This window comes from Osmia bicornis, chromosome 12, assembly GCF_907164935.1.
Source record: "Osmia bicornis bicornis chromosome 12, iOsmBic2.1, whole genome shotgun sequence".
NCBI lineage: Eukaryota > Metazoa > Arthropoda > Insecta > Hymenoptera > Megachilidae > Osmia > Osmia bicornis.
In genome coordinates, this window is record NC_060227.1 from 6830777 (window position 1) to 6846572 (window position 15796).

A 15796-nucleotide genomic window follows, 5' to 3' on the forward strand; every position below is an offset into this window, starting at 1 on the left:
AATGGTTTGTTACAATGCACGGTCATCAATTATAGCAGGTGAGTAGTAGATGAAAATCTAAAAAATGCTGTAGTTAGTACACTGACCTGATTCTTTCTCATCTATGAAGCATGAAAGAATATGAAATACATTACATTCAATGGATAATATTGATTAATTATACAGTTCTTATTTTAAGAATTGACTAAAGATTGTTACCGTGTTTATTAGCTTTGGTAGCATGAATTAACAATGCATCCGGATGTCCTCCTCGTATATCTGGTCCTTCTTCATCAGGTTTTTTGAAGACTAAATATTTACTAATGTCCAGCTCATCTAGAATACTATCATCCTGATCGACATCTCTTAATTCAAGAGTACTGTCATCGACTGACAATGATGATAAAGCATTGCTTGCCGGTCTCGAGGGAGGCAATATCGTGCCCAGGACAGTATTATTCTGAAAATCAAATATCCGCGGTTAATAATGATCAATCAATTAATTAATGAAATATTTACCAATTTCACTGGAGTTGAAGGTGTGAGTTCTTTCTTATCGTGAATACAAGCTGATTCTTCTATCTTCACCGGAGTTGACGTTACAATTGGGTCCATTGAATGTATACTTTGTATGCTAATAGTAGGTTTTGGTGATATTGGTGGAGGTGTTACATTTGATTTAATGGAACGCGATCTCTTTGGCGGCAATGCTGGAGGGAGACTAGAATTATCTGCTATTTCAGTTACTGATGGTGTCATTGTTATAGAGGTACTGAAAGAAAATTACAAAAGATGTTGTTTTCATTTTTCATAATGACGAGTATACAAAATTACAGGAAACATGTATACATTTATGTCATCAATTACGTACTTTGAACTATCATGTAAAGTGGTCATAGTGTGAGCCATGAAAGAACATGATTGTGTTGTGGTAAGGGCCATCTCATGTTGTTGCCATTCTGCTTGCATTGAATTATAAGCTGCTACTGAATGACGTGTCCCAAGACCAGAGATAAAGTCATTGTTACTGTGGGAACAGTTCCCAAACATCTCCATGTACGCCATAACTGAAATAGATACAGTCAAAGATTTTCATAATTCTAACAATATAATTAAACATCGAAATATTTATTGTAAAAATAAAATAAAAAATATGAACTTCGTGGATATATAAATATAATACATATGATAGATACAAGCATGATTTATGTAACAAGAAATTATTAAAGCACAGGAGAGTAAAATATATAAAGAAAACACTGATGCACAAGCATGTAACTTGATACATGATCAGAAATAATTCAGTGGGTAGAGAAATTCACAACAACTTACTGCTGTACGAATGAAATCTTTTGAACAACATCTTTTTAAGAGATATAAATGAATTACACTTTTTTTGCGATCAAACCTTGATGTATAATGTTAGAAATAAAAAAATAACACATTAATGCAAGCACCAACGATTTGTCGCGTGTATTAAAAAGATTCTTTTCCCGTTGATTCTTCACGCACAATCGTGAAAACGAAAACTAAAGCCTCCGACTCTGTACCAGAGTTAAAGAAGCATAAGTGTTAACTGACTATTAGCAAGAAAAGGTCAAGTTAATTAGTGAAACAATGTCGACGCCTACACGACTGGTCCAAGATTAGTTTCTATAGTTAATCAAATCTAGAACTCGTAATGTTAACGAAAAACAATATACTCATAACGTGAAATAATCTGTATTAAATATGTTCATAGAATTTAATATCATAGAGTGTTTTCAACTGAAAAAAAAAAATGATTAAAAGCAATTAAATTTTATACAATTTATGTATGATAAAAAATTAGTATTATTTTCAGTGATTAAATATTATAAATGTAAGCTGTGAAAATAGCTAAAGATATGAATTAAAATATCCAAGCTTAAATGTTAAATGAAATCATGTATAGTGTCAAATGATCCCGACGAAATGAGATTAAAAGAACGACGAACATGCCGCAGAAAAGCTAGGAGCTTGAAATCGTGTATTAATAAGGCGTGAAACGAAGGATTTCAACTTAGCGTGAACGTGTTTGCTGAGGGATAGCTGAATTTGTGTGGGCAGGATCCCACTTACCAGAATATGCCACTGATTGGAACACTGGGGGATACAAAATATTGCATCAGTTTTAACCTACTATTTGTTGTTAACATTTTCAATATCTATTCTAAACAAAATCTAGTCAATGTTTAAAATAACTTTCTGTGATAATTCTTTTCAACTTATTTTGCCATCATCGTTCTTTGACAGTAATAAAGCAATGATCAATTGCTTTATCGCTGTTTTTATTACAAATTAGGGATCAACTTACTATGACGTTTCTTCAGAGGGAGCGGAGGAGGTTTACTGGCATCTGGACTATCCCCATTGCTGGTATGTAAACTACAGGTTGATAAATGCTCGTTTTCAGGTACATTGTCGTACTGCGATGGCTGACGTTCTTTTCTACGTTTTGATCGTTTTTCTGGCAATGCTGGAGGCATACCGTTCGCGTCAGATGCAGAAACTGATTCCATTTCCTGTACAGAATTGAAACTGTAGTATAATAGATAGATACATAAATACTTAATAAACACATGCACCACAGATATACTATATATTACATCAAACATGACTTTTAGTAGTTTCGAAAATAATCAATTCAGTAATACTTAAATTAAAAAGAAAAATATTAATTAAATATCATGAAGAAGAAAATATATTATTTTGAGGACAGTACTTTTGATTTGTAAAAAGAAAATAAAATCAAACCATGCAACACCCACATTTACCAGTTTCTCCAACATGGAGGAATCTCCACTTCCAGATATATTTGTAGCGCTGATAGTGCTCTTGGAACTGGTCATTGTCTTCTGGGTGAAAATAGACCCGTTACTATCCGACGACAATTTTGTCTGCGAGAACGACTGCTGTGAATTGAACGTTTGGGAATTATAACTAATGCTGCTTTGCTGAGACGATCTTTTTGATGTTACACTGGAGGCAGTGTAACTTTGAGACGAGCTTCGTTGTGAGTGCATCGATACGAAACCAGATTCTTGCGTCTGGGTCGATAATCTTTCCATTTTTCCTTCTATACCTGAAACAGAGAACCATAAAAAAATTTTATCTGAAAATAATTCCACAAGAAATTGTAGAATCTTGCTCTTACGCAGAAATGTTTTTACTGTTCCCCAGTTCCAGTTAATAGACATGATATTTTTATAAAATCAGAATTTAAAAAAAGAAATCCGATTAAGTGCACCGATCTCGGTGAAGATCTATACGATACTGTTTATTCACGTAGTCTGAAGGTTTCTGACGCCTACGCTACCTGCTCCACTAGCTTATTTCAGAAATTCTTGCGTAATTTTAACTCCTACATTTTTTTGTGCGCTGATAAATGTGCAACGTCACCGGTACCGTTCTACTCTTTGTCCGAGTGTTTGGCAATGGGCATAAAAGAAATTTTTCTGTTACCTACCGGTGAATGGATTAAGCATTTCTTGTGGAGTTTGTTGACCCAACAACATGGTGCTTGGTATATTTGTTTCAGAACCATCCCAGCAACTACAGTTTGAACTACCATTAACTTGCATGCCTGAAAATATACAACCACACACTTATGGAATATTATTATGGTACTATCGGACATTAAAAAATGTTTAATCATCTCTTACACCACATTATTCTAATCTTTTGTATAAAACAATTAGAGAATTATTTTGAAATGTTTTAAATCAGTGCAGTGTGCGTCCTTAGGCTTTTCCAGTAAGACTGATGCAATGATTAAGAGAAGCACAGTTGAGAACTATTTTGCTGACTAAGCTACACGGCGGTCTGGTTGACACAGATGGAAATGTACTTATAGAGTTCTTTCATTGCCTTCTTGAGAAGATGTCACTGTCATGAATTCTTTTATCTTGAAGGATGTCTTATTTTATTTTACATAAATATTAAATTAAGTAACTGCTTAATCTGTTATACATTAATAAAAATTGCATACTTTTTTGAATTTTTTGCATTTAGTCCTCCTTTAGAAATACGTACAAGTAATATTTGAATAATTTAATCTAATCGAAATGACATCACCACATTATCAAACCTAAATCATGAACTCTTCAACTAAAGTATAAATCAATATCACAAACTAATATTGATTCAAGAGGAGTGCAAAGCAATCGGACAAAAAGACGAATCGATAGATAATCCATGCGACAGAGTATCATTAATTACCCTGAATAGTAGCCATCAGGCTGAGATCCATACTGTCGTTCAGAGACTCGTCGTTTGGTCCCATGATCGCCCTAATCTCATCCTCGTCGCGAGAATGATTAAGAGCCGAATCCAAACTACCAGCCGATGCGCTTAAAAGAGACGACGAATCCTCTGGAGATCGACTACGAAGTGAAACACCGTCAAGACTAGATGCTAAAAGACCCTCGGACTCGTCCAACAGTTGTTGAGCCCTTGTTCTTCGTTTCGGAGGCAAAGGTGGCGGTGTCCCGGACGAACTATTCTCCTCCGACAGGCACACGTTGCCTCTGAAATAACACGCCCGTACATCATCATTTTTTTATCGAACGATGGATACGACACGTCGACTAGCATGAAACTTTATTAATATAAAGGATAAACTACCTCTCAGGGAGTGGTGGTTTGGGGGGTGGACTAGAATCCCTTAAGATCGACTCTGAACTATGCGAACTACGGACCAGACTAGTAGTCGCGGCTGTCTGCTCTAAAATCTGCCTTTCCCTCGGGGTTAACGGGATATCGGGTAAAGAATTTCTTTGTGGCGTCAATTCCGATCCGTAACCCGACGTTCTGAAATATGATATTTTCAATGTTTCCGTGATCGATCGTCAGCCTTTGTGTTCTGCTATGACGGCACAAAAAAATAATCATATTTTTTTAATAGGCGCCAGGGCCGCCTGAAAGGTAGACAGAGGAGTCTCCCATCGTTTGTCTTGGTTTCTGAGACGATTTTGACAAAAACCCTAAGGAGAGCTAGGGAAAGGACCAAAGAAAATTGCTTTTCTAATTAAAACAATTACTTCAAAAGACTTTCAAGGAAGGATGAGGCGGCCCCGTCAGGTGCATGCTTCTTCAATTCGGGAACTGAGATACCTATTGCTAGTCGTGACGGCGGCGGGTTTCTGTCTATTGGTGATCTTCTCGTTCGCCAGGGCAACCAGGTTCTTCACAGCTTCCTCGACTAATCCTATGATGTGCGTCACGTTCTCGGTGTCCAAAGCAGATGATTGGTCACCGTGCAACAGCACATCGTCGCAGAGCTTCAGTAACTGTGCCAGGGCCTGATACACTTGGTTCGTCGCTGATCCCAGAGTGGAGCTTCGATAAAAAATCTCCTTTGTTTGAAACTATTTCTCTTTCAAATAAAATTCTAATAATAAAGAGCAGCGATTTACTCGACGCCTATCCCACTGCTCGCTATTTAAACGAATCGTCTATGTCTCTACCTGTTCTCGTACAGTAGATAGGACTTCAGCACTGTGTGTATGGTGGTGACGGTGTCGAGTACGATGGTGCCGTTACCCGGCAACATCTCGAGCTTCTTCTTCGACACGACGTCCCTGAAGTGGAGCAGTGCCAGCTGCACCTGTCGCACATGGATGTGCAGGTCACGGAGGGGATTCTTGTCGAGGGTGGTTGCGTCGGTGCAACCGGGTGCGCTTTTGTCCCGAGGTGTTCGCGGCGAGGAGGGCGAGGCAGCCCGTGTAGCTGCCCCGCTACCTCCACCGCCACTGCCGCTACCAGGAGAACGCATGTGGGAGAGCTTCTCCAGGAAGTCCTCCTTGAAGGAGCGCGCACGACGCGCTAGTTTACCGCCGCGCGCCTTCCCGCCGGAGCGCTCCTCGACTTCTAAAATCAATAAGAAAAATCGAATGAAATAAAATTTTCCTAGAAACAAGAATTATATAAGTATTAAAGTAGTCGCGAAATCTGTACGCAGTACAATGAGAGTTGCATAAAGCGTTATCACGACTTAACGCACAACTCCATTAATTTAGCCAATTCCGGCCAGCTCTAATCGTAAGTTAAGATGGCAATTTCGGGTATCGGACTGGCGCAACGGCTGCAACAGACGGTGCAGCCGATAACAGGAAGAAATACGAAGTTTCCCTTGGTCATTGTTCTCCACGAGTTTCCCAAGAACACGCTTCTATCGCGTCGATTGCACATGTGCACCGGCTGCTGTGCAACGTCAAGCGCCGAATGCACTTCCGACCTTTTAAATTGCTAACTTATATAGCGTACTTAATCCTTCGGGTAAGAAGGATATACGTATATTGAGAAGAGGTTTATGTTCCTTTCAAATAATATATATTTCAAAATGAACACTTTGATGATTTAATATTTTATGAAATCAATGACTTGTAATTTTGTGTTAATAAAGGTTACCTATCTAGAGAACGATGCGTGGAAATTTATATAATTACTGTAATTACTAAATACTACTATGAATATAATAGACGTCATGAAATTTGCAAGATGAATTTCACAACGAGCGTGTTACGCCTCTTGCATAAATTTTACACGAGACCTCGTCGAGTGCAACATGCATTCGGCACTCGACTGCACCGGCTACGGCATTGAAATAATTTTTTTGTCTGCTTCTTTCTCTGCATGGAACAGCATGGGTTATTCCATGTCGAAATATCCGCGTTCATGGCACTCGAATGGTAACGTTGGCAAACGACGTTAAACGCCAAACGGGACCGTATTGATTCTCTGCAATTTTTCTCGACACGGGGAATACACGGTCATCGATTTCAATAATGGATTTACGATCGACGAAGTCTGAATACATGGCTTTTCATCAGAAACGAGAATGTTTCAATGAGAACCAACTGGGGGGAACATTTTTTGGGGAAAAAAAGGGATTCCAGGAAATACGATTGTATAATTTGTTTTCAGAATTTCAACGTGCACTATTGTAACTTTGTTGGAGAGGCAGTCTGGTTCCGGTATTCGTTTTGGGGATGAAAATCATGACGAACCGGTGAAAAAGAAAAATGACAGTTTTTAGACAGTTTGGAAATAAAAAAAGAAACGAATAGTTTTTGGTTACTTGAAATTCATTTTGGTTTTGAATGCTGATTTTTAATAAGTCAATTAATTGAAAAAAAAAATAAATTATAAATGTCAGAGTAAATAGATAATTAATTTTTCGATAAATAAATTACCATTCAGATGATGAATAAATTATCTGCCGATGGAACTAACTTTACCTTTTAATTGATAAGTCATTAATAAATCATCAGGTATATATTGAATATTAGCGACAGTAATTATATTATTTTATCACGTACATAATTACTACATAATTCTCATGTTCTCCAATTAAAAAAGAAGCAGATAACATATTCTCCAATAAACCACTAACCAAATTATCGCTAAAACAGCGGATAATCGAATTGTCTGTCGGTAGAACTTCCTGCACCCTTCGATTAATAACCCCACGCTGGAATCATTATCAACTGCATACAGGGTGTCCTATTTTAACATGAAAATTAATAACGTTCGATGCATATTTATTTTTAAATTGAAAATAGATGAACTTGGTAATTCTAGTATTAATTTAACTAATGTCCATAAAACAACCCTCTCAAAATAGATTAAATTTTCTTTGCAATGTTTTTACAAAATCAAATAATAATTTACTAAACAACTGTACGAATTGTAGTAGCATCCAAATTATCGCCAAAACTGCGAATAATCGAATTGTCTGTTGTTGGCAGTTCCTGCACCCTTCGATTAATAACCCTGTACTCGAATCATTACCAAGCTATTTGAAGGTGAACAGAGTAGAGTGGATTGAACAGTGATCTTCGGTGGGTGTGTTTCGCAAATGGGTGGAGAAACGCAAGCAGCCAGGCAAAGCAGCCTGTGTGTACGCACGCCGCGCCGGTAAATCAAGTTCTATTCACGAATTCCGATTGAAACCTCAATCAGACGTGATTTGCGCTAAAGGCACGGCTCGGATGGCCGACGATGATAATAGAAAACATACGGGGAACAAGGTAGACGAGGATGGATGGTACACGCAGACCAACGACGGATGCAAATTGCCGTGATTGACTGGATTCACGGAACGCGTTCGATTCCCATACGCCTACCATGGGAACTCGCTATGGAACCTCGACACTGTACTCACGCGGTTATTTACAAACCGCGCGGTGAACGGCTTCGAGGGGGTGGACTTTTTTTTCGCCCTGGAAAAATCGCCCCTTCGTTTGTCGATCGTTCCGCGTGCAAATTTCACTTGGAACACTCAAATCCGGATGAAGGATTCCGTTTTTTTTCGAACAGAACATCTAGACTTGATTGCTCGATCGAAATTCAATGACACCATAGACGAATCTTATTGATTTGATGATACGAAACTACCGCAAAATGGTACTTATGGCACATCAATTCAAAGTTTAAATTACACTGAACATAACAACATAAACGATCTTTCGATATCAAGTAAGAGTTATTGGAAATAGTTTTTAGAAAAATGAATAATTCAGTAGATAAACGAGATAGCCTGTATCTACAGGAATATTAAATTCACATGTTATTTAATATCATATAAAGTACCTATCCCTATCGTAGTTTTCTCCAAGTAAATCAACCACCCTCGTCCGAAAGCTGTCCCGTTAATAACGAAGATTATCGAGCGAAGCGATCGCGAGGTGGACTTGCACGCGAAATTAATAATAGAGAGAGGGAGAGAGCTTTTCATTAACCAGACCCGGCACACACGTTCTCGTACCGTTTGCCGCGAATCATCATCACGGGTTACACGGAGGCAAGCTTTCGTCTTTTCATCGTTATCGTGACGGTGCAGCGTGCTCGAGAATGTGCAAGTTGCGATAACTTTCCGCTCGTGTCCATTCATCAGCGTGAAAGCTTTTCGCTGGCCACGCAACGATTCCTCTGATTATGAATACAGCCTGGACGAAAATTGATTTCAAATCGTAATCTAAGCGACAGATAACGAGTTCCAGAATTGCATTATTTTAATTATCAATTCTCATCTCAACCCCTTCTTCGAATCAAAGAATCACCATTTTCCACCGCAAAGTCATCGGACCGAATTCCCAACGTTCACGGATTAATCAACAATTACTAATAGCAAATGGCAGTAGTGTAAACGTTAATGGCCCTGAGATTCATGTTTTAGGGTCGCGTTTACACATGTATCAACACGACCGCGTTTCCCCGCGGAATTTACGAGAGAACCGGTCCGCGTTAAACGACGGGAATTCGGTTTAATTGTTTCATGGAAATCCAACGAATTTGCATAACCACTCGAACTTCTCTTCGGCAGGCTATTCGTCTCGAGAGACCGTACGGATCGATGAGGAACTTCCGGCGACTTAACTGGCGATCATCCCGTAGTCCAGACTGCGTGCAACCGCAATCTACCTGCATAGTTCGTTTCAGGAATTCCGGAGAGAATGGTTGTTCCGTTTGGGAAAAACAAAAAATTTCAACGAAAAAAGAGCGTGTCCCATTGAGGATTTTCACGGATCGGTCGATTGCTCGCCAGTGGTTCGTTAGAGGCTTTAATGACCCGCTTTGCGCGTACGGCTCGATAGACGAGACCGGCTGAAAGATGAGTACGGACATTTTGGATTTTTTCTATCTGGTATAACGTAAGTCTTTTTTGAATAGAATTTAATGCTACTGTTTTTATCGAGACAGTTATATGTTTTAATAAAATGATAATTTTAAATTAAAAAAAATTGTACAATTTCTATGTAAATTTATCTTTTCTATATGGAAATTGACTAACGAAAATGTTATTTTTACCCCGAGTGTATTTTCAGTCCGATTACATAAGGTAAATATATCCGTGAGATAAATTGATAGAATATCGTTCGAATAAACAGGAGTTCAGATAAATGTAATTCAACTGCAGTGAATGTTACGAAATAACCATTGCATTGGTATTCCATAACCATTATGAAAACTACCCCGTAACCGCCACTTTCACCGACAAAACAAATCGGAGCTATCTGACGCAACGAAACCATCCCTCTCTGCAATCTCTTCTTATTGTTATGCATTCATCAATCTTCTATTGTCGCAACAGTGTCATCGAATGGTATCTACGCTTTTCGATGAATATCGAGGTACACGACACACTTGAGGAAACTCGATACCTCTACAGGGTGTACCATAATACGTGTTTATATTTTTAATCTGCCTCCATTGGCGTAATCAAGATTTTGAAAATTTTTTATTCATCTATTTTTCCTAAGGAAAATTAATTCGATCGCGAGTGCACACCCAGTATAATAGTTTCTTGCATTCACCCGATGTAATATCACGAACAAAACGACACAGGACGTGTCTGAGGTAGGGATGTGGGGGTACCCGATATTACCCTCACCGCGGCAATATAACGAGAGTAAGGGAAAAGGAAAAAAAGGATTGTTCGTGTTGGAACAGCATATAGGAAGGTACTACATACCACGTCACGTTCATGCGGAAACACGTGTGCGACAGGAGACGAAACGATGCCAGGGTTATCATGGTCTGCGGTTATCGGATATACACGCGCACTCGCGATTTCACGGCAGCCACCTAATGGAAAAACGCAAATTTTCCGGGTATTTGCGAGAAATCGGAATGATTCTACTTTTTCCAGAATGGCTTATTAACTCTTTCACTGGGAATCATGTATCCGGGGTATTCAGAATAAAAATAGAGAAAAAGGAATTTAAGGGCTGATAATATTCGTGAAATAGAAAAATATCCTATTCCAAATAAGAAAACTAACCTTCAGAATTAATTGTAAATGAAATAATAAAATGTCTTGTAGATAGAGGCTTCGATACTTTATCGAGTTTCAAGCGAAAAGAAACCAGGCACGTCAGGTTATCTACACACATACCAGAGATAAGTTTCGAGCGGAGTATGCGCTTGCCAAATGCATTTTCGTGCAGTTGCATCAGGCGCGAACGCGCATTCAGGAGGCGGAGAGGATCTCGCTGGACAAGCTAGCTAGGCGTCTCCTATCTGTTCGCTTCAGGCAAATAATCCGTTAATTTTCCGGAACACGCGTGTCCCGAAGGCACGGTAGCCAGTTTGCACGGCGCATTCCGTGACACGAGCAACCCCGAAATAACCACGAGGTTGTTGCACCGCCCCATGATACACGGTCCCCGTGTATACTCGGTCTCCAAAAAACGTGCTAGACACACCATTCGAATTTCAACGTTTCTCCTCTGGACTTTGGGGAATATGCGTTCGAGTACAGGTAACAGGAAAACCGATACAGTAATGGTCGTTGCATTCCACACGGGGGTTGCAACCAGATTCGTTTCGATGCTTTCCAACTTTTTTTTTTAGACTATCAAAAGTTTCGAGGTTTTTTGTCAAATTTGTTGCAATAATTTCAAAGCATTTGAAGTACATCGAAATGAAAATCTGCCCCTAAAAAAAGAAAAGGTACGTTTTTCACAAACGAGGCTTGCCGAGAGCGATTGGGACGATTAAACGATCCAACCAGGTAAAAAATTGCATAATATTCCCCGAGCCCGGTTATCCATGGTTCTGGTTCGAATGCACCCTTTCGTGTTCGTGTAACAACGATACAGAATTTCGATTGTCTCGAAAGCTAGCATCGAGAGAGGATTCTCGTTGTCCCCCGACGGGACGGAACGTTTCACGCTGTTTCATCGTATTTTGGCCGCGGGTTTCGGCCTCGCTCACTAAATTTAGTTCGTTGTTCGAAGCCACCATCTTGGAATAATCCTCTTTCGGCGTTTAAGCTATTTCGAAGGCTCTTTAAGCTCGCGCTCCACGTTTCTTCATATTTTGCCGACGTTTGTTCGAGATGGCTTAAAAATCACTCCATACTGGATCCTGCATGCTAATATTTTATTACCTGACTTTTTAATGTATATTCTGTGTTACAAATCTGTAATAATAATTTAAAATAAAAAAAAAAATTGAGAACTCCTGAATTTGTAATTGTTGATATTTTTGAATAATTTAAATTTTAATATATCTGATATGATTTGAATATCCGATGGAATAAATAATTTTTAGAAGAATATAAATAATGATTTGATTCGATTCAATCTTAATTCATCGAATGATTTTACCCCTATGGCAACAGCCCTAGGGGTTCACTAATATCAGCGTCGAATCGTGAAATTCTCAGCTGGAAACGGTTCACGGTATTCCGTGAACATTAAAGTCCCGTAATTGCATCGCTGCAAGCGAAATGCAGTAGCGAACAGTCGCGAAAAGGAGGGACGATATCGTTGCCCGGTTTCCATGGATCGTTCCTCTGCTTGCGTAGAATTTAGCCTGTTAACAAATTGGCTCGGGGAATTTGTTGATCGGAATCCGTCCAACCGGCATGATCAAACAGTTGATTGAACTGACAGAGATTAAACGAAGCCCATTAATATTCTGGTAATAAGTGTGATTAACTATGTCGCAACGTTGATTGTTGTTTGCCCGCGTATCACGAATTTCATCGAGTTATTATATAAATTGGATTGCTTTCATGGTTTCCTTTGGAAATAACCAGTGTTATTAGTGAGAAAAGGTTTACGTAGAAGGGAATTTATCTACCGATAAATCGTCTGTCTTGGTTTCTTTTTTCATTTTTTGAAGATGTTAGGGAATCAGAGGGTGATTTATAGATCTTAGAGCAGTTCGTTAAAGGAATGTAAAAATTCTCGATCTTTTAGGTAAGCAAGCTTCTTCGAAAGTGAAGATAAATCTTCGAACTGGAGGAATGCGAGGTCAAAACGAGTCTGAGTCTCCCTTATACCATTCATGAAAGCTCTTCTTTCAAAATATCGATGTTCTGAACATGAATATAAATCATTCTATCTCGCGTTGTTAATTAATCACTCCTTAAGAAATGAAATAAGAATGAAAAAAAAAAAATTCTGATAAAATTTGATGACATAAAAATATCACAAAATAGCACTTATGCTATACCAATTTAAAGCCTAGAGTTTCGAGAAAATGACTACATAAACGCATCATTACAGTTCTTAATATAAAATGGCTGATTGCCAGTTGCAGCAAGCAATGACCCGATTTCGAAACGCGTAAAGTCAAATAAGATTTGATGACATAAAAGTATCGTGAAGTAGCACTTATGGTACATCAATTTCAAGTTTAAAGCTCGAAGAAAATGACTACAATTGAAATGATGCCAAGCTTAATGCGTTTGAAAAGCAAATTCAAAGAATTTCATGAAATTCTTTGAATCACATTTCAGTCTTTCAAAATGATAATATTCTTGTTCCATTGGAATTGTATCAAATCCAGGGAGGAAAAACTAAATGGAGAATCCGGGAGCAAATTGATTTTCAAAGAACGAGGGATGCTATCTTATATAAGACACGGGTATCTTTCGATATTCTTTTCAGATGCAAACAGTAGATCCATTAAGGGGCAGGCTTCGAACCCTTATAATGTTTGAAGATGACCGTAAGAGAATGCTTTCAAACTACCAACGAATAAAAGGACAAAATATAAGAGTATTGCCTTTTTTCTTTAAACAGCTCGACACCGGTTGCCAGCTGAAGATTTCGCAAGCATAATGGACCGAGTCCAGTTAAACTAGGCTTACTATAATTTTCCTGGTTCCAGTAAAAACTGAAGACACTTCCAGAGTTGTGGCTCAAAGTTTTGGGAAAATAATGCGCTTCGAAACTGCAGTTTCAACCCGGCATTCCTGTTCCGGTGTATACTCTGTTTGAAACTTTAAACACATAAAAGGAGATGAGGTAGTGATAATAATCATAACTATGCTCGTGTACTACATCGATGGTTAAAAAATTTTCATATTAAATTATAGGCTTTCGTTACATAAGAAAAATATTTAAGAATACAAAAGGTAAAGGGATGAAAATGAAATAAACAAAGTGGGTTAACAGAAACATTATCCACTCTAAAGTTTAAGGATTACCGGTGCTAATGTAAACACATTAAGAGTGAAAAAATCCCGAGAAATTCGTGCAGCCGAGTGGATGAGCTTTTCTAAATTTCGCTACGTGCAAGCCATTGCTCTTTTTTTCCTCACGTGAAAAGCCGCTAGAAAAGTGGCTGGCAAAATGCGGACGAGAAGTACACTTGGCGGAAGTGCGGAAAAACGCGAGTGGCCTGAACTGCATGCTTCTGGAATTTCAACATTATACACCGTATACGAGGACATTTTCACAATTGTATCGCTGATCTTACACCAAGCGAAATAATATGAAAAGATAGAAATAGAAGAGATATCTAGCTAGAATTCAATCAATGATGAATGATCACATGATTTCATGACATAAAAGTAGTACAAAACAGCTCTTATGATACATCGCTTTAAAGTATAAAGTCTGAAGAAAATAACTATGTAAATGGTTGCAAATAATGAGGAATATTTAGGTTTCAGAATGAACCAGTTGATACACGCTGATCCTTTTCGGTTTATGGATTAATCCATGGCTCGAAATAACCATTTTCCTTTCGAAATCTAGCTAAAATCATGGCCGTTCATTTGCATTTAATTTTCCCTGGCTGTAAAATAACCGGGATTCCCGATTTCGCTGTCGAGTTTCCGTCGCTTTGTGCCAGTCGAAGAGATAGCCGTAAACGCAAGAAAACCACAGAAAATCGCTTTCCTCTCGGTCGTAATCAAATAAGACTCTGCAAACAAGAATCCAATTTCCAGCCATTGCTGCCCTTCCCTATCTACCGATGCTTTCTTCCGTATAACACGAGCAGAGTTTCGTTTTCCTAGAGGACGGGCAAGAAAGAGAGCTTTTCTACGAACGACGATAGTAAACAGAAAGAAAATAGGGCTGTGATAAACATTCGTTAACCAGGAATATATCGCGATCCGTGTTCAGGAAATATTTTATCGACGGTAAATTCCTCCGTTTTTTTCCTACGTTGTTTCACTGTTATAACACAAATGTGGAGTAGAACGTCAATTATCTAAATATCTGTTATCTGAGGAATTCATTATCGGAACAAGGAATGAGTCACTTATTCAAACTATGTAACAACGTTTACATTTTGGAACACGTATCACTCTTGCTTCAAATATTCGAGTTTCAATGTTTGCTCCCGATGCAGTGGATATTTCATATTTTAACTTAAAAGCATTACCCCGTTTGAAAAAAAATATCAAGCTTAAAATGTAGGATATTCTGTGCATGCACGGGGTTAATCCGCGCTCCATTTAAAATGCAACCAAGAAAATTTATAAATTTCCTCTACGTTCTCATAAAGCACGAGAAACGTTCGTTTATTTTATAATAAATTCACCACCCTATTTCCCTGCACCCTTATCTTGAAAACTTATTAAGAAAGGGTTGCTACTTGCTAGACGAGCAAGTTTCCCGTCTGCTTTCTCGGGTTGCATTTTCGTTTACCCGCTCGGAAGGAACTTTTCAGTCTAATAAATTGCTCGAACATTTATCCACGTTGTAACGATTGACATAATAGTGTAACACGTGTGTCGAGCATGTGTGATGTTGAAAGAGGGATGCGCGAGGGAAATTAGATGCAGAACACTCCCTCTGCTAAGTGTCTTGAAAAGGGAGATCCTTTTTCAGCGAGGGTTTCTGAAAATCAACCACACCTTTTTCTTATCGTTAAGTGGAGGATTTTGAAACAAGGAAATTCTAGAATGATTTCACGACGGAAAAGTATTACAAAATATTACTTGCGAATTCAAATAGGATTTGATGACAGAAAGGGTGTAATTAAATAACACGATACACCAATTTAAAGCAAACAGTAATTCCTAAATAAAATTTAATTTCCTTCA

The 15796-nt window shown here is 38.4% G+C and overlaps 1 protein-coding gene across 10 annotated transcripts in view; it reads right to left on the minus strand.

Annotated features, from left to right (window-relative positions):
• LOC114871731 (guanine nucleotide-releasing factor 2) overlaps positions 1-15796 on the minus strand; it is a 48068-nt gene that overhangs the window by 7263 nt on the left and 25009 nt on the right. For 6 of the 10 annotated variants that reach the window (XM_029177990.2, XM_029177991.2, XM_029177983.2 and 3 more), the window contains 12 exons: positions 5466-5868; positions 5113-5337; positions 4624-4809; positions 4219-4526; positions 3467-3583; positions 2769-3082; positions 2315-2522; positions 2080-2103; positions 851-1046; positions 499-751; positions 199-439; positions 87-101 (listed from right to left, as the gene is read on the minus strand). In XM_029177990.2, coding sequence (XP_029033823.1) covers positions 87-101; positions 199-439; positions 499-751; positions 851-1046; positions 2080-2103; positions 2315-2522; positions 2769-3082; positions 3467-3583; positions 4219-4526; positions 4624-4809; positions 5113-5337; positions 5466-5868 — 2490 coding nt within the window. The remainder of the gene's footprint in view (positions 1-86; positions 102-198; positions 440-498; positions 752-850; positions 1047-2079; positions 2104-2314; positions 2523-2768; positions 3083-3466; positions 3584-4218; positions 4527-4623; positions 4810-5112; positions 5338-5465; positions 5869-15796) is intronic. The other 4 variants (XM_029177986.2, XM_029177992.2, XM_029177988.2 and 1 more) reach the window with 4 other exon arrangements.